Below are 21,510 nucleotides of genomic sequence, written 5' to 3'. Positions count from 1 at the left end.
CTGACATAGGGGCAGGCAATTTCCCTGTCCTTATCTGTGATGATTCTTTCACGTCTCTTGACTTATGCACAGAAGATGTTGTAATTATTTTCACTTAGTTGGGATTTATGGACTTGAGCTGCAAAGTTTGATTTAGTATTTAAGCTTTCTTGATTATCAGTCATGTTAGATCCCAGGTTTTCATCTGGTAATTATAGAGAGAGAAACGGCTGTTAGTATTCAGTTCTACCCCTGAACTTTTGTAACATTCATTAGCTTTGGATTTGGGGTTTTGGTTTGTGCCTACATAAGATCCGCTCCTATGACTCTATCCAAAGGGTCTTTCTGGGTATCTGCCTCTTAATGGGCTATATATTTTCCCATTTCATGAGACTATTGCTTGAACAAAAATGTGTTGGGATAACTCATTGCAATAAATGGGCACTTACAGAGCTGTTCTGCCTTCTAGGAGGAGTGATTTGACCTACAAAGAAAATGGAGAGGCAGCTTTGAAAATGTTTAGCTTTATAGTCTTACTGGTACTACCAGGTAGATGTGTAGCTGCTCATCTTTGTGCTTGTAGTTTGTTAACCACAGAAAATGCAGGTGTGTGGGCAGGCTGTAAGTGTAAATGATACATCTTTGAGAAAATATGTGCAACAGCACATAACAGGTTGGTTTCCTTTCATGCAGCCTTGAGTATCAGTGTATAATTTTCTGTTAATTTCAATCAATCTGTTTTACTATCTGCATGTTTTGATAGCAGGTGTGGTTGTTTCTCTTGGCCTAGCATTCCCTACATTGCATCTTATTCCACAATTAAACCATGAAAAAAAAGACAATCCATAAACTGTTTATACCTTGAAAATAAATGATTCCCCATTTGGCCAGATCCCTATCTGCTAGAAATAAAAAAATCAACAGCATCAGTTTACACCAGGTAAAGATCTACTTAGCAAACAGCTTATCTGCAATTTGTGATCTTTCTCTACTATTTGGGTCACGTTAGATGAAGACCAGGAAAAGCAGAGGAAGGAAAGAAAGAGGTGTCTGTTTATTTTACTGCTGAATGCTAACAAGGGATTAGCTTTAGAACACTTTGTTTCCACACAAGGCATAGGTCTGTAGAAACTGGGCACATCTACTAGGACTGTGTGAAACGGGCCCTATTTGATTCAGATTCGGATTTCGCCTGAATCAGAGACAGTAATTTGGATCACTATCCCTAATGTGATTCGGCCAAATCTGAAGATTCGATTCTAATTTGGTGAATCAGCGATTTGGACAGTGTTAAAAGTTTTTTCTACATACTTTGAGGTAGCAGGATGGCTCTGTGGGAGCCGAGGGTGGTCTAAGGCTATGGCCAGTAGCCCGGACCGTCAGGTGGGTATTTTCCACGATGGAATAGAGTTAGGCACGGAAGCATATTGGTTGTATAAAGAAAGCTTTACTTACACTGTGGATGGTCACAGTGCAGGAAGGAAACTTGCTTGAGTTACAGTTGCACACAAACAAAAGTGAGATCTCTTGTCGAACCGAACCGAGATGAGTCGTCGATGTACGACTCCGCACGCTCAACACGGGGGTACATCAGTCTTTCCACTATGACGGGGAGTGGTTAGAAGCTGATCAGGCCCCTAAGTTCTCCTCCAAGACACACGCGGAGTTTGCTAGGCTCCACAGCACGCTTAGAGTTCCCCACGAGATGGTTGTGGAGTCCTCCAACTTGGGCGGAAACTGCTCTAACTTTTTATACGGCTAGCAAACCAATCGCTAGCTGCCAGGTAGGAATAATTTAGAATTGACCAATAGTGGGACACAAATTTGCATACGTGTGGCGGGAACTCTTTTGCACCGGGGTTTTCTCTCTGCAGCTGAGAAATCCACCGTGCAAAGAAAGCTCCATGTGGCGGGAAAATTTTAATGTGCCGAGGCACTAAAAATCATTGGGTTGTGACAGGTTCATGATCACTGCAGTTCCTGGGGCAGATGGAGCATCCCACAGGAGCACGGGGGACTCTCCAGCATGCTCGGCAGTGAATCCAGAAGTGGACCGGAAGTACTTCTGGTCCACTTCCGGGTCTGCCGGGGAGCGTGCTGGGGGCCCTCCCATGTCCCCCCTAGCTCGGCAATCAGTCACAGGGGGACCCCAGGTTCCACCCCCCCCAGACCTAGGAGGCACCAGTCGCCGACCTGAGGGGGGGGCACAGGGGAGTCCCCCAGCACACTCCCTGGTGGACCAGGAAGTAGACCGGATGTGCTTCTGGTCCGCTTCCAGGTCTGCTGCCGAGTGTGCTGGGGAGCCCCCGTTCTTCTGTGGGATGCTGTATCTGCCCCAGCACCACAGCTTTCAGAGCCCCTGCTACCTAGAGGTATGTAGAAAAAACATTTAAAGCTGTGTCTATGTTCGAATCACCAAATCTCTCTAAATTGATTCCGAATCGATTCAGAGAGACAAAAGGGTCCTTTGATTCGATTCCGATTCGGAGATTTGGGCACTGAATCAGGCCGAATCTCTGCTGAATCGAATCAAGGACTGAAGCTTCATACAGCCCTAATGTCTATACATGCACTATAATGCGGAGTAGCCTATATTACTGCATATTAATGCGGCATGTAAAAAACTGTGCTCATATGCTAATGTGGTGTAGAATAGGCTACTGCGCGTTAAGAATCACCTAAAACGTGTGTGTTTGTGCTACTGTGCATTAGCGCAGCCTACTGCACATTTATTTAGTATCTCAGGGTGATTGTATATGAGTGCAGAGGCTGCTCCAATGCGCTGTAGCATCGAAGCAGACTTGATTAATCAAGTCTGCTGGAGAGTGGTAATTACCACACTCCAGCCAGCTTTCATGTCTCATGTGTCAGCAGCATCCCTGCACTTTAAAATGGCAGTGGAGGCACTTGAACTAAAGCTCGTTGAACAAACTTCAGTTCAAGTGCCCCAACTGCCATTTTGAAGCACAGGGATGCTAATACATGAAACACTGCAATGCTTTAATTAGAGCGGCTCTCGAAGCCGCTCTAATTAAAGCACTTCTCCCCCTCCCCACCCTGGAAGCAGATGTAAAAGTGTCCTCATATTGGGGGTACTAAATGTAATGTGTATTCAGAAAAGTGCATTAATGCACATGTAGACATGCCCACTGCATATTTTCTTAGTCCTTCTAATAGCATTGAAGAAAATTATGTTTGCTTACCTCAGGCATTTTCAGTTCAAACAGTAGAGTTTCTTTTTTGCAAGAATCAGTTTTCCATTTAATTTCAATAAAAACTTCCAACTTTCCAATGAAACATTACAGACAACATGCCACATATCCCATAAGAGCAGATCTTATTAAGTTCATTCTGTAAATTTACAAGAAGGAGTATTTAAAATTCTTTTTTGTCATGTAAGGGCAAGAATTATTCATTGAAATGAGTATATATCTTCTGATAATGCAGGAATGTATAATAGACAGATACTATCATATGTGTGCACAGAGCTAGATTTTGCCTAGCTCTGAGTTTGGGGGAGGGGAAGTCTGTGTCTATTGAACCCGTTGTTAGCGTACACTTTATGTTGTACCCTTTGTACCTGCTTCATGCATGGATGCACATCTGTTTCATCTCTCAGCTTAAAAGCTTTATTATTTAGTGCAAGTTGTAAAGATGTGGAGGTCTGGAGTTCCTTGATTTTGATCTGCAATATTCAGTCATAATTGGAGGCTTCTTTGAGCTTTGAGCTGATTTAAGCTTCAAACACATGGGACCTGTTTTCACTGTCCTGAGGCTGCTCAATGTGTTACACTAAGTGGTCTGTGCTCAGTCCATCCAGTAGAGAGTAGATTCTGTTACAGGCCCCAGCCTTAGCACCTGGTTATTTAATTCAGTTTATGAAGACTTATTTTAGCTCTGAAAGCTTTTGATTTAAATTCTCAAAGAATTCCTATTTTATATGACATCTTGGCCAACTGTAGGGGATGAGCAAGGACTTTCAGAGCTAAAATTTCACCTGGCTCAGGGACAGAGAGGAAGACACGTGACCCACAGAGACCAGTCAGTTACATTCATACTGGCTGGGACAGTTGCCCTACCCGCCATGCAGCTCCACCTGTAGGAGTAAGAGGAGAGTGCCATTACAGACAGGGGACAAATGTTTTTGCTACTGTGCTGCTTACACCACCTCACAAGTCCAGGTTACACACTAGTAAGTACCCAGCCTTATTCAGAACAGGTCTTGTTGGTGTGGTGATCATCACCAGAGCCTGCACTAGGACAACTAACACTGTTACCACCGATGAGTTGCACCACATGTAGAGCAGTTGTAGGGAGAGGGCGTGGGGCACAAATCCTTCCTTGCACAGTGGCCAGTGGTTTGTTTGTGTTCCTCTTCCAGGAGTTCCCAGTGGGACAGTTTGTCTCCATGTTGGTCTCTACCAGGAGCTTAACAAGCAGGGACCAGGCCAGCTGTCATAGCTGGTATAGCATCAATGGTGGCTGCCATATTTGTGCCCCCTCTTAGTGGACATGCTAACTCATCTGGTGCCCTGATCACACACCACTCTTTATGTTACTGTTCCCTACTTCCTTTGCAGGCTAATTGAATCCTAGATGTTTACTGTGGCCTAAATTATTTTAGGCCAAGGTCTTTATTCCTTGCAGTTTTTCTGTTCCCCACAAATGAAAATTTAGCTGTGATTTGTTTTGGGGTTTATTTGCTTCCCCCCCCCCACCCCTTATGAGATGAATTCCACCTTTCTCACCATTTGAAGCATCCTCACACTGCCATCTGTAGGGTCTGAGGTTCCAGAAGAGGAAAAGTGACTTGCTTCACGCTCGGCTCCTGCAGGGTCAAGGAACAGCTGAGTGACAAGCTGACTGACAGTGCATGCCTTCTCTCCTTGTAACAAATGGAAAGCAACACAACCAGGGATTGCAGAACCTCTGCAAAAGCAGGGAGTCTTTTTAGCTTGGCTTCCTTCTCTTTAAAAGGCAGCTGTAAGAATTAAAGGGATATGACCAAAGAGCTTCAGCTTTCGGTTGGACTTTATTTTCAACAGACTGGATAGGTCGTTCTTTCCAGATTCTAAGGGCAGCATTTTCAGAAGTGCCTAAGCTCCATTTGCAAAAGATTTAGGCACTTAAAAATACTTACATATCTCTAGTGGGATTCTCAAAAGTGCCCCAAATACAGTAGGAGTCAGCACTTGTGGTAGAGGTGATATCTTTTATTAGACCAACTAGATTTTTGCAAAAAAAAACATTAATTGCAGGCTTTTGGGCACAAGCACCCTTCTTCAGGAATAGGAGAAAAGATTGTAAAAGTTCTCCTGAGTAGAAATGAAAGTTCATAGGAGAGATGAAATATGAACTTTTCTACTCAGGCGAACTTTTACAAACTTGTCTGAAGAAGGGTGTTTGTGCTGAAAAGCTTGCAATTAAAGATTTATTTTTTTTTGCAATAATCTAGTTGGTCTAATAAAAGATATCACCTCTACCATGAGTTCTCATTCCTTTTGCCTCTAAACGAATACGGCTACAACCTGGATACCTAAATACAGTATGTACCTCATTCCCATTTATTTTAGTATAAGTTTCAGGACCTAGAGCATTAAATTCATTTAAGATAAGGTCTCTTTACATTGCCAGAGAGTTGCAGTGAAAAGCTATAAAGGAATTTGAATGAAAATACAAATTTAGACTCTCAGTATTTCTTTTTAACCTGCCATTATTTTAGCAAGTGTTGTGTCCTGGTCCCATTGAAACTGATGAAACAGTTGGACACTGATTTCCCTGGGAGCAGAAACCAGCCTCCAGCAATTAAGAGGAAAAAGGAATGACTATGACTAATGCATGATCCTGTGACATTTGACGTAGTTCTTTTGCTGCATGGCAGCTGACCAGCCAACACAGCAAAAGTTAACAACCCCTACTCCAGAAATTGTGGTAATAGTTACCTCATCAGTGATGCTTTTGACAAACAGGGAAATAAATAATCCACATTGGCCTGTACTTGACAGGAAATAGAAGGGAAATGAGTCAATATTTATCACATGAAAAAGGACAAAAAGGTTATAAGGGAAAATGTCCATTTACAAACTCTTGAGAGGCTATTACCTGCAATAGCAAACATTAAAAGTGACTTTAAAAATAAACCCTTTCATTCATATCCTTCCCACAGGTCTGTTCCCTCTCTGTCTCTGTGGATGAGTCCCATTTAGTTTGTAGTGTACAGTTTTATACTGTATTAGTTAGTAGCTTCTTAATGCCCAGTCTTAAAAATGACCTGTGCTAGTACCTTGACTGCATGCAGCTTGATACAAGGACATGTCAGACATCAGTGAGGAACAGGTTTTATTCATTGGTTCCTTTTCTACCTGGATTGCACAGTATAGCAGACGTATCACCTGGTTCTGTTTCTCCAAGGCATGCTGCTGCTGGGTCCTGGCCTGCTCTCTCTCCTAGGCAAACAGCTGCTCCAGTGTCTGAAATAAAGCAGACGAACCCAAGAATACATTTTGTAGTTTTCTAAGAGTCTCTGCCAAAGGATAGTAATTGTTTTAAAAAAAAATCTTTCGTTTTTCTTTTCCCAGAAGAAAATACATGCTGCGACTTAGATATAACTGGCTCACTTACAAAGGAACAGTAAAAGTAGTTCATTTGATCTCAAGAGCAAACTGGAAGTGTTCTCCTTTGGCTGGTGGATGTGTTACTTGGAACCACAATTTGGAACGATATCATGAAATGCACTGTATCTTTAAAATGATAACTGTCAGTTGCTAATCCAGGCCTGCAGCAAACTTGCATAATGGCTGTTCAAAGATGAATTAGAAAAAAATCAAATCAAATCAAAACCCTACAAAGACAAAACACTCCTCTGTACGTACAATTTTCTCCCAGGGAGAGGAGGGGCTGAGAGAGAGAACAAACATTCCAGGCACAGACCGAAGTGATAATTTTTGCTTGATCTGGCCCCTGAAAGTGCTCTACAGCTGTGGCCAAACATAAGTGCATGAGACTTCCGACGAAGGCACTCCAAAGTGGAGCACCTTCATTAACTCATGTCTGCGTGTGCTGGGAGCATAGCTCGGCACTGCTCTGAGCACTGTTTTCAGAATGGGAGGTGGGGTAGGGAGCAGAGGGACTCGTTATGGGGGTTGCCCAGCTAGTGCTGGAGGTTGGTGCAGGTGAATTGGAGACCCACCCCCCCCAAGGTGGGGGGGCTCTAATCCACCTATCCTTTCCACTCCACTGTGGCTGGGGAAACCTCAGAACGGACCTCCTTTCCTTGCCTTCTCCCCTTCCATCCTGAGACAGAACGGGAGCTGCGAGGTGGGGTAGTGCAAGGGGAACAGGCTACAGAGATGCAGCCTCTCTCTGATCAGCTCCAAATTGGAGCTCAATCTCTCATCCTTCCAACCCAACAGCAAACTTTCGGTGAAGCACCATGAGTTAGACCTGGGAGTTGTATTTCTGTCTGCAACCTAGAAGTGGTAGATATTAGTCACCTCGCTTAATGCACTGCTGGAAGGTTCTAAGATACTACAGTGTGAGAGTTTACATAAAGTAGAACAAAATAGAAGTAGGACAAACATAGTTTCATAGTTTCTAGGGTCGGAAGGGACCTGAACAGATCATCAAGTCCAACCCCCTGCCTTGGGCAGGAACGCGTGCTGGGGTCATAACACCCCAGCCAGATATCTATCCAACCTCCTCTTGAAGACCCCCGAAGTGGGGAAGAGCACCACCTCCCTTGGGAGCCCATTCCAGAGCCTGGCAGCCCTAACCATAAAGTAATGCCTCCTGATATCTGGCCTGAACCTGCTCTCAATTAATTTGTAGCCATTATTCCTAGTTATGCCAAGTGGTGACCAGGGGAACGGGGCCTCACTTATTTCCCACTGGTCCCCCCTGGTGAGTTTATAGACGGTCACTGGATCCCCTCTTATTCTTCTCTTGTGGAGGCTGAATAGATTCAGGCCCTTTAGTCTATCTTCGTAGGGCCTGGCCTGCTGTCCCCCCAACCATGTGAGTAGCCCTCCTCTGGACCCTCTCAAGTCCGATGCCCAGAACTGGATGCGGTACTCCAACTGTGTCCTGACCAGTCTATCTTCGTAGGGCCTGGCCTGCTGTCCCCCCAACCATGTGAGTAGCCCTCCTCTGGACCCTCTCAAGTCCGATGCCCAGAACTGGATGCGGTACTCCAACTGTGTCCTGACCAGTACTGCATAGAGGGGAAGGATTACCTCCCTGGACCTGCTTGTGATGCCTCAGTAGATGCACAACAAGGTGCGGTTAGCCTTACTGACCGCTTCCTTGCATTGGCAGCTCATGTCCATCCTGGAGTCAACAATGACTCCAAGATCCCTTTCTGCCACCGTGTTGACAAGAAGGGTGTTCCCCAGCCTACAGGTATGTTGCAGGTTCCTTCTCCCTCGATGCAGCACCTTGTGCTTGTCTGCATTGAATTCCATTCTATTCTCATCTGCCCACCTCTGTAACCTGTCTAGATCTAGTTGGATTCTGTCCCTTCCCTCCAGTGGGCCCACTTCTCCCCACATCTTTGTGTGATCAGTGAATTTAGACAGCGTGCTTTCCACGCCCACCTCCAAGTCGCTGATAAAGATGTTGACTAGTACAGGCCCAAGGACTGAGCCCTGGGGAACTCCACTGTCCACATCCCTCCAGGTTGAAAATGACCCATCCACCACCACTCTCTGGGTGCGACCATCTGACTGTGTGGGCATCAATGCTGCAGTCGTCTAGTTTTTTTATGAGAATGGGGTGAGAAACAGTGTCAAAGGCCTTCTTGAAGTCCAGGTAGACAGCAGCCACCTCAGCGCCTGCATCCATGGACTTTGTGACCTGGTCATAAAAGGAAACAAGGCTAACCTTGGGATCTGCCCACAATGAACCCATGTTGGTTGACCCTTAACATTACCTCCCGTGCTGGGCCCCTGCAGATGTGCTCCTTGATAATTTTCTCAAAGGTTTTCTCAAGGACCAAGGTGAGACTGACTGGCCTATAGTTACCTGGGTCCTCCTTTCTCCCCTTCTTGTAAATGGAGACCACATTGGCCCTTTTCTAGTCCTCTGGGACCTGGCCCAAGCACCACGAGTGCTCATACAGCCGTGCCAGGGGCCCTGCTATGACCTCCGCCAATTCCCTCAGTACACTCAGATGAAGAGCATCTGGACCTGCTGATTTAAACACATCCAGCCCCTCCAAAAGTTCCCTAACTAGATTGTCCCTGACCCTAGGGATGGCGCTGTATCCCCTAAGCCTGTCCGTAATCCTACTGGGGGAGTTGTCTTGGTCCCTGCTAAGAAATATGGAGGCAACTCGTTGAAGAGATCAGCTTTTTCATTTGCTGCAATCACCAGATTCCCAAGCCTGTCCTGTAAGGGCCCCATGTTACCTGATGACTTCTTACTCCGTATGAATTTGAAAAAGGACTTTTTGTTATCCTTAATTCTGGTCACCAGCCCTAGTTCCACCTCTGCCTTGGCCTTCCTAACCACCTCCCTGCAATCACGAGCAATGGAAGTATAATCCTCCTTGGTGATTTCCCCATGCTTCCACTGATTGTATGCCACCTTTTTTGCCCTCAGGCCCCCCTGGATGCCTGTCCTGAGCCAAGGGAACTTTTTAGCACTCTTGCCCACTTTGGTTCACATTGCGATCCCCCTCTGAGCTCGGAGGATCGTCTCCTTAAGGAACAACCACCTGTCCCGGACTCCCATCTCATTGAGGCTCCGAGTCCCCAATGTCTCTCTTACTGATCCCCTTAGCTCATTGAAGTTGGCCCTCCTGAAGTCAAGGGATTTCACCTTACTGCTTGCTTTTATCACCCTGTACAAGATAGTAAATTCCAGCAGACGATGGTCGCTAATGCCTAGGCAGTCAAGCACCCACAGATCCCTCACCAGGTCATCGCCTGTGGCAAGGACCAAGTCCAGCAAGCCTTTTCCTCTGGTGGGATTATGTACCCTTCTGGGTTAGGTGGAGGTTCTGCATGCAGGCTAAAAACCTACTTGAGCATTCAGACCTGGCTGACTGATCCGCCCAGCAGATATCTGGGTAGTTTAGGTCACCCATGACAGCCACATCTCTTGTCCTTACAGCCTCTATGAACTGACCTGACCTGAAACATCCCTTCTCCTGAAGTGGATAAACTATCTTCTGTATAATTTGTTGTGTGGGAATCTGGGGCCCCTGCCACACATTACGTATGTTACACAGTTAATTGGTTAATCACTCAATAAGTTTAGACTGGCCACACATGCAAAGTAATTATCATGCCATAAAAATGTCCATCCAGCTATAAAAAGAGGCAACCAGCTACAAAGTTAGTGTTTGAAAATGTGTAATGACTTTATAGCTAGTTTTTCTTCAGCTTTAATTAAACATTTGGAAGGGCCCTTACAGTTACATGTAGGGACTAATGCCTTCTCCTCTCTGGATGGACATAACATATTTGTAGGAATACCTCTTTCTTCTCATTTTCTTGACCAAAACTGATTCTCTACGTGTGGTTATAGAATATGCTGTCTAGTTGTCACTGTAGTGACAGTTGTTTCTCAGTCATGCTGGATAGCTTGTGAAGGACTTCAGAGTGAAGCCATAGATAGGAACATAAAATATTCTCCCAAGAGAAAGGAGCAGACCTGTCAACAAACTAGTTCTATCCGCTCTCACTGCTGGTGACCTATGCCAATGCTGAAAAGGCAGGTGGAAAAAATGCACTTCACCAGCTTTGTAATGCTAAGTTTCTTCCTTCCCGTGTTTGGTGATCAGTTACCATATTTCCTGAAGCAGGTGACCAGAACATTTGTAATAAATATTGCTTTTATTGATACCAACATCTAGAAACACTCCTGGCCAAGACTCTCCTGAATAGTATGTGTGTATGTATGCACACTAATATGCAGAATCCAGCCTGCATCCTGGGGGGTGGAAATGGGGCTATACATCCTCTCCCATTGCAGGTTCTGTGCTTCTGAGCCCTTTTTTGTACCTCACTAATTGATCTGCATAAGCAGCAATCCAGAAGCCCCTTTTCATGTATCCTCAGTATTCTGCTCCATACTAACCCACTTCCAATATGGAGCCAATATGGCTGTTGCACACCACTGCTTAAACTGTAGTGGGCATACCACTGCTTAAACTGTAGTGAGTTTATTGTCTTGTTTGAAGGAAAGCTGCTGTATGGGATCATCCACAAGTGTCAAAAACCTGGAATACAGATGTTTCTGTTAATTTTGCCTGGGTCAACAGGCTTTAATAAAATAAAAATGCATGTATGTGGTTTTCAACAGGTGTGATTGCATTAGTCTTGCAATACAGTTGTATTGCTGTGTGTAAAAGCATAGTGTTGTAAAAGGTATGCAAGAGAATGAGATTGAAAGCTTTATATAAAATGAACCATATTTGCCAGGGGTATGATCTGGCTTCTGACTGAGATCGTATGGTAAAAGATGATTGTTAGCATGATAGAAAAAAAGATCAAATGTCAATGTTTTGTCATGCACACTTTGCTGGGGTTATTTGCCCCAAGGGCTGGGGACAGACATTACACATAAACTGGTTTAAGTGATCGGAAACTGGTTTAAACCTGTAACAGAACAGATGTTCAGTGTATATAAACCAGTTTGAAAATGGCTGAACCTGGTTTGAGATAAACCTGGTTGAATGTAGTATCACCCTTAACCGATTTGGCTCAAACTGGTTCGTGCAATGTCTGTCCCAGACCCCTTGCTGGTTTAAGTTAAATCAGAGTCACCCAGCATCCTGGCGTGCTCTATGGGCTAGGCAGAGCTCTCTGCTCCACTGAAGGGCTGGCCCCTTCCCTCTGTTCCCTGGCTGGGGCTCCGGCAGTGACTTTCAGGCACAGCAAGGTCTGTTGGCTTCCCCGTGCCCACATACCCCTGCCTCCTCACCACTCACTGCTTAAGGAAGGATCCCTTCTTCCTCTCTGCCACAGCATGAACCATAGCCAGCATGTGGTATGACAGCTAATGCTATATAAGGCTCCAGCAGAGACTGCAGACACATCAGGGTCTGCTTAGCTTCCCCCTGCCCTACCTTCCCCCCACCCCCGCTCAACCAGGAAATGCCCCCCTCCCATGAACGGCACATGCCCCCAGCAGCTGCGGGGTGCACAGCCATGCTAGCAGCAGTGGGAGCACAGCGGCTGTAAGTGGGGAGCTCCTGCAGATGCCACCGGCACTGTCAGCGGCTGGGGATCACTGACCAGGGTTTGGCAACCACCCGCTGGCGCCACTGGCAATGGCGTCCAGTGGAGATTGCTGGCCACCCACAAATGCCATCGGTGGTGGGGTGGTGAGCAGCAACCACCCACAGGCAGTGCCAACAATGTCGGTGGCACCTTTTTGTAGGGGGTACACCACCACATTCAGGGGGTGCATGTGCACCTGCGTGCACCCCCTGTGTGTCGCCCCTGCCCCCTCCCTCCCATCTCCCATGCCACTGACCCCAGCTCCACAGACCCTAGGCATGTGGAATGCTAGCTAATACTGAGAGGTGTCTGTGTGTGTGTCTCTCTCTCCAATTTCACTGAAGCAGGCAGACAGAACAATGACTGCTTAGGGGTGTTTGGAGCTAATCAACAGGTCAGCCAGTAAGCAGTTTAAGACATTTGAAGTAATGAAGAGAGGCCATTGTTTTTCTAATCGGGTGATAAAAACTGTTATCACTGTCAGCCCCTGGCTGGCTTGCTTGCCTGTCAGTTTGCTGCAGACAGTATGACGAAGCAGGGAGGGAGATTGAAAAGCTCTGTATCATCAACAGATGCATGCATTGCACCCTCCTCCCCCCTTGCCCCAGAATGCTAGTCTGGGGCTGGGTGCCAGCAATACTCCTGCCCCAATCTTTCAACCCTCCTAAAATTTATTTTCCATTAGAAAAGTGTTAAAAAGGAGCCAGTAATAAAATATAAAGAAAACAAAACACTAAAATTCACACAAGACATGGGAAATGATTGTAAAAGTGCTTGAAAAGTGAGGAAAAAAATGAAACTCAGAAATTTGCATATAATATTAAAACAATGACTTTAAACTATTTCAGAATCCTAGTTACTCTCCCATACTCAATTACACAGCATGTGGAAAGATAAATATGTAAAAAAAAATAATGGGAATGTCCAGTTTACCGGCATAATGTTCAGAGTGGGAAAGTCCAGAGACCCTTATCCTCCCTATTTTTGCAGTCTTTTAGTTATCCACACCCATATAGCAACTGTTGTGGTGATGCTTACAATTTACATTGCTCAAGTCTCAGTGAGTACATAAAAAAATGTATCTCCTGATGTTTTATGGAAAAACCCTTAGTCACATTTCTTTCAGAAACCATGGCTGTGAAAATCATTAACTCTTAGAACCTGAGCCATACTGGCCAGTAGGCAAAGTATAGTACAGATGCAGGAGCTTTTGATAACATTGTATGTAATAGCATTATTCTGAAGCCAGAAACAGGTGTAATGGCTCTAGAAGGCACTACAGGGACTGCACTTACTAATAGCCTTGATAAATCTGTATAAAACAGCCATAGTCTTTGCTGTCTTCTGTACAGTCTCGTAACCACTGGCTCTTTTTTAAGGGAGAAGCAGAACTCTGGACAAGCCCAGTCCACATGCAGACAGGCTTCTAGAATATAAAGTGATATAATCTAGGCCTGTGCAAATAGGGAACTATTCAATTCAGATTTGGCTGATTCGGATGCCAGTGATTCGATTTGTAGATTCAGATTACTTTTCTGATTTGATTCAGCTGAATCGACTTCAGAAGATTCGGCGCTGATTTGGAGAGATTCGGCCATAGAGTATAATTGGGAATCAATGAAATATCTATAACTTTGTCGTGTTTTGGCTAATTTGGATGAAAATTGCAGAGGCAGTAGCCTCTGTTGAGGGCGTGAAGCCTGACAAGTTTCAAGGCAATAGGTGCAGGGGTTTCTGGGAAACTGCACCTGAAAGTCCTGAAAGCAAAACTCATGTCGTGTGTGTGTTAAGCCACACCTCTGGCTGCTAACAGGCAAAACTCGTGATATGGGTGCTTGTGCAACTGTGTCTGTCTTAGGGCACAGGAGGATGAAAAAAACTACTGCAGGCCTGCTAGGCCGTGCTGCCACCATGAAGTCTGCCAGCTGTCAAGGGGATAGGTGCAGGGGGAGTCTGGGTTCTGGGGCCCTGCGCCTCTGGCCATAGGCAGGCAAAACTCATGACATGGGTGGGTGCCACTGTGTGTATGTTCAGGTGCTCCCTTTCTGGTGCTAGGGCATCTTCACAAGACGGCATTGTGCCCCAGTGAGGGCTTCTCCTCTCCTACAGCCTCATCCTGGTCCACCACTTTAAATGGCAGGAGGTAAAAATAACTTAGTGACTCAGCAGTCAGCACCAGTAGCACCAGCAGCATCTAAGGTAGTCAAACTGTCAAGCCCTTCTTTCCTCTTAAGTAGGAGCACCTAGTGCATGTATGTTAGGTCTACCCTCACTGTGTGACTCTGTGTGTGTGTGTGTGTGTTCAGGTGCACCCTTCCTGGCACTGGGTCCTCTGCACAACATGACAGCGTGCCCCAGTGGGGTCTCCTCCTACCATACAGCCTCAGTCCGGTCCACCACTGTAAACGGCGACAGATAAAATAACTTAGTGACTCAGCAGCACCAGTAGCACCAGCAGCAGCATCTCAGGTAGCCAAACTGTCTGCCCTTCTTTCCTCTCACGTAAGAGCACCTGGTGTGTATCTGTTAGGTGCGCCATCACTGTGGTGGTGGACATCTGACTGTTAGGTGCCAGACATCTGACTCTCCAGGTACCTCTGCACTTTTACCTGTGCTGCTACATCTCCCCCCAGCCTTTCCTTACCCCTGATGCCTCCATTTCCATTTTCACTGACTGGCTTTCTGCCTGCATTGCATGCCAGGCCAGGCTCTGGCTTCTTTACTATTCCTTCCATCCAGGACCAGGAGACACACAAACTGCAGGTGCTTCCTCAGCCCAACAAAGGGTTTTTCAGTACAAAAGCTGGCATCCCAGGCAGCTAAGCTGAGCTCACCTGGAGCCTCACAACCCCACTGCAACCAGCAAGCCTCAGGCCTGTCAAAGACATGACAGATTTGGGTTTTCCCCAGGCAGGACTGTGTGTGTGTGTGCGCGTTAGCTGGAGGTTATGGCACCTCCTAGCTGCCTTTTACCAGGGGATCGTTGGTCCTGGCATTTACGGGGCTGCTGCACCACCAGCAGTCCCACCAGCCCTCCCTGCCCTGGCAGGGTGTAGTTTTAGTGGTCATGCCCAGGACCTGGGGTCTCCTCCTTCCCCATAGCCCCAGCACATACCTCTAAGTTTGTCCTGGCAGGGGAGCAAGCTCAGCAGGGGCACGTTCTTCCCCTACTGACTAGTGATGCAGTGAGTGCCCCCTCCAGCTGAGAGTGGGGCATTAACTGGTTTTGGAAAAAAGGAAACAAGTGCAGACGGAGTGAGAAGAGTGGCACTCAGTCCATCTGCAGGTGGAGCTTGGGGAACCCCAGGAGCAGGAGGTTCACTTTCAAGAACAGCAGCTGCTCTACCAAACCAGGATCCAAACAGGTGCGGTGGGGTGTCACAACATCCCCAGCAATGCTGAACACCCTCTTGCTTGGAACACTAGTTAGTGGACAGGACAGGTGTTGCCAGGCAACCGTGGCCGATCCTGGCACATCCGGCTGCGGCTTTCCCTGGGAGGGGGTTGCAGTCCAGTGGCTCCACATCCTCGGCGAGATAGGTAGCCACCAAAGCCTCAGTGCTACCTGCCTGAGGCTGGGATCTGGTGCATTTGGACCCCAGCATTGAAGCCATGCCCTTGGCCCACATTGGCAGTGGCTAGCGTGGAGAAGACTGGCTGGTGCTGGTGCCGGTGGTGGTGCTGGTGCTGGGAGTGCTGGTACGGAAAACTGGATCCCCCTCTTCCACATTCCCTCACCTCTGCCCTTCTGCCTCCCTGACTTTGTTGACCAGCACCTGCGTCCAGCGATCGAGGGTTTTGATGCTGCCAGTGAACATGCTTCCCTTCATCCTCAGGTTGCACGTGCCCGCAAGCATGTGGACCGTACTGGACCGCAAGGGATCCAGCCATCTCCTGATGCCCTCCTTCAGTTGCCTCACCAGTACCTGCACATCTGGTGACAGTGGTCTGCCCTAGCCAGGAACATTGATTCCCTGGAACTTCTCCATTTGGTTCTCAAGCTCCCTCACTATGGGGATCACCTGGCTAAGGGGTCATCGCCAGCACTGAGGGTTTTGGTGGCCTTGAGGAAGGGTTTGAGGACCACCAAGATCTGGGAGATGGTACCCCACTCAGCTCTATTCAGGGGGATTGCTGATCCCGATCTCCCCAGGCAAGGCCATCTCATGGATGGCCTTCTGTTGCTCCACCAGCCTTTCGAACATCAGGTATGTGGAGTTCCACCAAGTCTCCACATCCTGCATGATTCTGTGCTGTGGGATGCTCAGCTCTGCCTGTTTCTTCCACAGTGTCTCGCTCCCTTTGATGCTGCGGTGGAAGTAGCCCACCACCTTCCTGCATTTTTTAATCGGCTGGCTCATAGTGGTAGTGGTGGCTGTGCCATCCCTGGCAGCCCTGTCCCCCTTCAAGGCATCTCTGACGATGAGGTGGAACTTTAGTGCCACACAGCGGATACCAACAAAGTTGGCATTACAGATGACCTTGACCATATTGGCCCCATTGTCGGTGACCATGAACCCACAGGTGAGCTCAGCTTACCCAACAAGCCACCCCTGTACCATATGGTTCATGGCCACCATGAATCTCCCTTGCTGTGTGGGATGCATCCAGCACCTCAGCTTGGAGGAGAGCCCACTGATGGCTTGACTGATCGCACCAGTGTCCTGTGAGGGAGAGGTAGGCGTGATCCCCACCCCAGCTTCTCCAGATGTTGGAGATGAAGTACAAGGCTACCTGCAGCCCTGCCTTGTGCAACTCCTCTTTCAAGTACTTCCTGCGTGCCTCATACAAGGAAGGCACCACTGTCCTGCTAAAGGTGGTGCGTGCAGGCACTTGGTAAGATGGGGCCATGAGTGCCATGAGCCACCTGAACCCTGGCTGCTGAGCTAGGGAGAAGGGCTGACTATCCAGAGCAAGCATCTCCCCAATGGTCTGGGTAATCTTGCTCACTTTGGGAATGAGTCCCCCTCTGTCTGCAGCTTTCCCCCACTGCTCCAGGGTGGCCTGCCTCTGCTTTGGGGGAACGGGAGCTTTGGTGTGAATGGGGGGGGCTTCCCTTTGGTGCCAGCCTGAGCAAGAAGAAGGGCAAGAAAGTACTGCCCCCTGAGATGCAGCAGCATCACCGTGGTGATGAAGTGTTTCACCTCCTTGCCCTGGCTGATCTGCCTTTGGCAGTGCTGGCGGATAGCAAACCTGGGATCATCTGCCAGCGCAAAATGCTCCCACATTACGTTACTTGCCCGCTTCTGAGTTGAGGGTGGGGATGCTGCCTTATCCCACTCCTCAGCAGACTGAGGCACAACAGCAGGAGGAGCTGCATCAGCTGAACCACTTGCCTGAGCCTCCACAACCTCAACCTCCTCTGAGGTGCTGTTTTCCAAAGAAGGAGACCTGGGTCTAAGGGAACTTTGACGGGTGTGGAGCACAAACTCTGATTCCTCCTCAGTCCCCAGAATTGCTTGAGCCAGGGTGCTCAGCCCCCTGGTTCCAGCTCCAGCTCCTCCTCTGGCAGGGGAGGCTCACACTGGAAGATGACATTGGGGTGGAGGAGACAGTGATTCTGCTGCTGGTGCCTATTTCTGGAGTTAGGGGAGGTAGTGCAGGTGCAGGGACCTCAGGTACTGCTCCCACTTCCTTGCTTCCACTGGCAGCAAAAGCCTCATGGCTGTTTGGGAAGGGGATGTGTCTATGTTTGGGAGGGGAGGGTACTTGCAGCTCTAGGTCTCCCTATACCCCCTCTAGCCCCTCTCCCTCCCCTGCCAGAAGACCTGGCACCTGTCTTTCTACCACGCTTCATATTAATGTTTCCTGTGCTGGAAAAGGCATGTATGTGTTGTGTTCTTCTTTGATCTGGTCTTGGTCTAAATCCAAATCTGTGGCAGGCTGTCAGTGACTAGTTGTTTTGTTCTTGAGTGCTGTGTGGTTTCCTCTGTAGGACTCTGGTCTGATTGATTATTGATTTTTAATAGCTATATATATATCTGTGTGTGTGTGAGTGTGTGCAATGTGTGCTTCCCTGCACAGTGATGGATCATACTGCCAGGGAAAACACTGAGCTTTTTCTTTCAGAAGTATTGGGGGGGCAAAAAACAAATATAAATTGAAAGAAATGAATTGAAAGTAGACAGATGCTAAGCTAAACTAAGCTAAGATATATCCTATCGAATCCTTTCGAACAGCAAAAAATAGCAGGCCACTGACTAGGAAGCCAGGCCAGTAGCTACAGTACCTGTGAGATGCTGTTGCTCAGGCAGAAACAGCTTCAGGAAAGGGACAGAAAAGCCTGCACACAGAGGCTTTTATGCTGTTTCCATGTCCCTCCCCCAAGACACTGTGATTGGAAGGGCAGTCAGAGAGAAGTTGCAGTCACTGGCTAGCTAGAGATGTCAGTCCTTCCCCCACTTCTCCTCCCTCTTCTAAGTTTCTGTTTCCCCATAAAGACCACCTTCCAAATCTCAAAATCGCCAAATCTCTTCCAAATCTTTTCTGAATTGATTCAGATTCAAAAAGTTTTAAGCTTCTAGCGATTCAATTCGGATTTGGAGATTCAGCCTCCGAATTGGGCCAAATCTTCTCCAAATCAGATCATGAACCGAAGCTTTGCACAGCCCTAATATAATCCTCCCCTGGCACTCCCCAAGTAATAACAAGCAAAACCACAACTGTCTTGAATGAGCTGTAGAGCCTGTACTACATTACAGGACTATAATATAGTCCTGTGCATTCAGAAGATTTAAAAAGCTGGGGGGCGGGAGAAGTGGAATTTAAAATTTAATTAAGGTCAAGCAGAGCAGACTGGCTAAAAGAGGAGATGTAATAAATTTAATTCTATAGCTTGAGGTGCTCAGCCTCCAGCCCACAGGCCAAATGCAGTCTGCAGAGCCATTGCATCTGGCCCACAGGGCTCCCCGCAGAGTGGGTAATTTGGCAGTGGGAAATCAGTGGCCACCCTCCCTTGCTGCCAAATTCCTATGCCCCCTGCCTGCACAGCCAGATCCAGGCTGGGCCATGCTCCCTCCCCCTCCAGGACTGGATCAGGGCTGAGCCACACCCCTTTCCCTCCCACGGGGCTTGATTGAGGCTGGGCCATACCCCCTTCCCTTCTGCAGGGCTGGATACAGACTGGGCCATGACCTCTACCCCCCCATAGGGGTGAATTGGGGCCAGGCTGCCCCCTAGCTTCCTATAGATGGGGCCTTGCTACACTCACCAGATCAGAGCCACTGGCCACATCTGACCTGTGTCTGGCTTGAGCACTGCTCATCTAGTCTGTTAAGGAAGAAGGTTGAGCACCACCTCTGTACCTGATTGAGGTCAGGGAGGGAGGGATGTAGTTCCTTTTGCTTTATGAACAGCGCATCCCCCCCAGTGGCTGAGGGGGCACAGTGGTGGCAGGAGTGTGGTGGAAGCGGGAGCACAGTGGCGGTAAGCAGGGGAGCTGCTGCAGACACTGCCAGCACTGGCGAGCGCTGACCAAGGGTCGGTGATCACCCACAGTCTCTGCTGACAGCGGTGGCAGTGGCCAGTGGAAACCACAGGCCACCCGCAGATGCCATTGGTGGTGTCGGTGGCGGGGTAGTGAGCAAGCCACTGTCGGTGGCGCCTTTTTTGCAGGGGGTGCACCTGCACCCACGTGCACCCCCTACATGTTGCTGCTGTTTTGCTTTTCTACCCAGCTTTGACTGAGATGGGAAGTAGAAAAAGTGAAAGTGTCTATTCTCAAGCATGCCCAGCCAGCTGAAATCAGGAAGTCCTGGAACTCTTTTGAGAGAGCCTTCCCCCCAAAAGAGGTTTATAGGTCAAAGGCTAATGTAAGTTTGCCCAGAGTTTGAAAATTTTAGTGGATACTATATCACATGTGGGGAAAACAGCCCTTACAGAGACAGTTTCTTTAGGAGGATCTGCATGGTGAATGTGAATGTAACTGGATGGCAATTAATTACCGGCTATATATCAGTAACGTTTTGCAATTTTTTCTTTTTCTGTAGTTTATGACAAAAAACCCCAATAAGCGACTAGGCTGTGTGGCATCCCAGAATGGGGAAGACGCAATTAAGCAGCATCCATTTTTCAAGGAAATTGACTGGGTTCTTCTAGAACAACGAAAAATCAAGCCACCCTTCAAACCTAGGATTGTAAGTAGCAGTTTGAGTAATATCCAGAGAGAAGTTTCTTTAATATCTCACTTGTTGATTTCTTGAGGGGGGTCATAAAAAAATGAGCCTTGTGTAACAAAGCTGAAATAAAACACAGGCCATGCTGAAGTTATTGCCCTGATATTGGTTGTACTGAAGGTAAGTGTCAGACTAGACTCAGGACACAGTAATTTTTTATATTCAATCTCATTCAAACATTAAGGGAGCTCAAGGTTCTATGTTAAAAGATTTTCCTAAACATTGTAATTCTGAAGAACGTGGTTCAAAATAATATGAACTGTCTATAGGAATGATGCACAGTCCCAGTATGCCAAGCTTCGCTGGGCTTTGTGCTGGTACATAGAGGAAAATGTTTAGTACTAAGTTAAATAAAAATACAGTAACACAATGTGAAGGTGTAAAACCAATAAAGGAAACACAAACCCTGCATCATGGTCTATTTTAAGTCTATGCATCTTGTATACTGCTAAGTAGTAATAACATATCCATCCTTTGAATCAAAGAATTTAAATAAACATCAACCTCACTAGATAAAGCAATTGAAGCCAAGCAAAAAATGTTTTTGTTATTCTTGTCTTTGTATAAATGAAAATAGCCAAACAAATCTGCCGTATTTATACCTTACACACATGTCAGTTTGTGGACTGACAATTATACGCATAGCAAATTTTGTGAAAGAATGTATCTGACAGCATTGATTTAGGATGTAATGAAAGACTGCAAACATGGTATTTAACATTTCACCAGAAAATATCCTTTTACTCTGAATGCCAAAAACCCTGAAAATCTTTTGGCTGCTTTTAATTTTGCTTCCCCTCTATTGTACTGTGTGATCTTGTCTGCAAATACAAAATACTGATTTTTTCTTTCTTTAAATAGTTTATGAAGATATTAAAAACACTGTGCTCAACACTGAATCCTACTGTCATAAAAATCAAATGCAAGAAAACCCTGGTTGAGTCATTTAGTCCAGTTCTATGCAGAACTGATCTCTGTTACATAAGAGTCTAAGTATAATATCCAAAGTGCCTGGGGTTTCAGGACATCCCTGGAAGAATATGCCTCTGCCTAATAGAGTTCACAGGAAGATTTTTCTGGATGATTAGTCTGAAACTTTCCTTTCATGATTTCATCACCTTAATTCTAGTTTT

At 46.9% G+C, this 21,510-nt stretch overlaps 1 protein-coding gene across 2 annotated transcripts in view; it reads left to right on the top strand.

The window, feature by feature from the left end:
• Positions 1-21,510, top strand: part of PRKCE (protein kinase C epsilon) — a 518,294-nt gene that overhangs the window by 465,156 nt on the left and 31,628 nt on the right. For both annotated transcript variants that reach the window (XM_014519408.2, XM_025204781.1), the window contains exon 14: positions 20,192-20,338. In XM_014519408.2, coding sequence (XP_014374894.1) covers positions 20,192-20,338 — 147 coding nt within the window. The remainder of the gene's footprint in view (positions 1-20,191; positions 20,339-21,510) is intronic.

The sequence above is a fragment of the Alligator sinensis genome, unplaced genomic scaffold (genome assembly GCF_000455745.1).
Source record: "Alligator sinensis unplaced genomic scaffold, ASM45574v1 scaffold131_1, whole genome shotgun sequence".
NCBI lineage: Eukaryota > Metazoa > Chordata > Crocodylia > Alligatoridae > Alligator > Alligator sinensis.
This window is presented reverse-complemented; position numbering and strand designations above follow the sequence as displayed.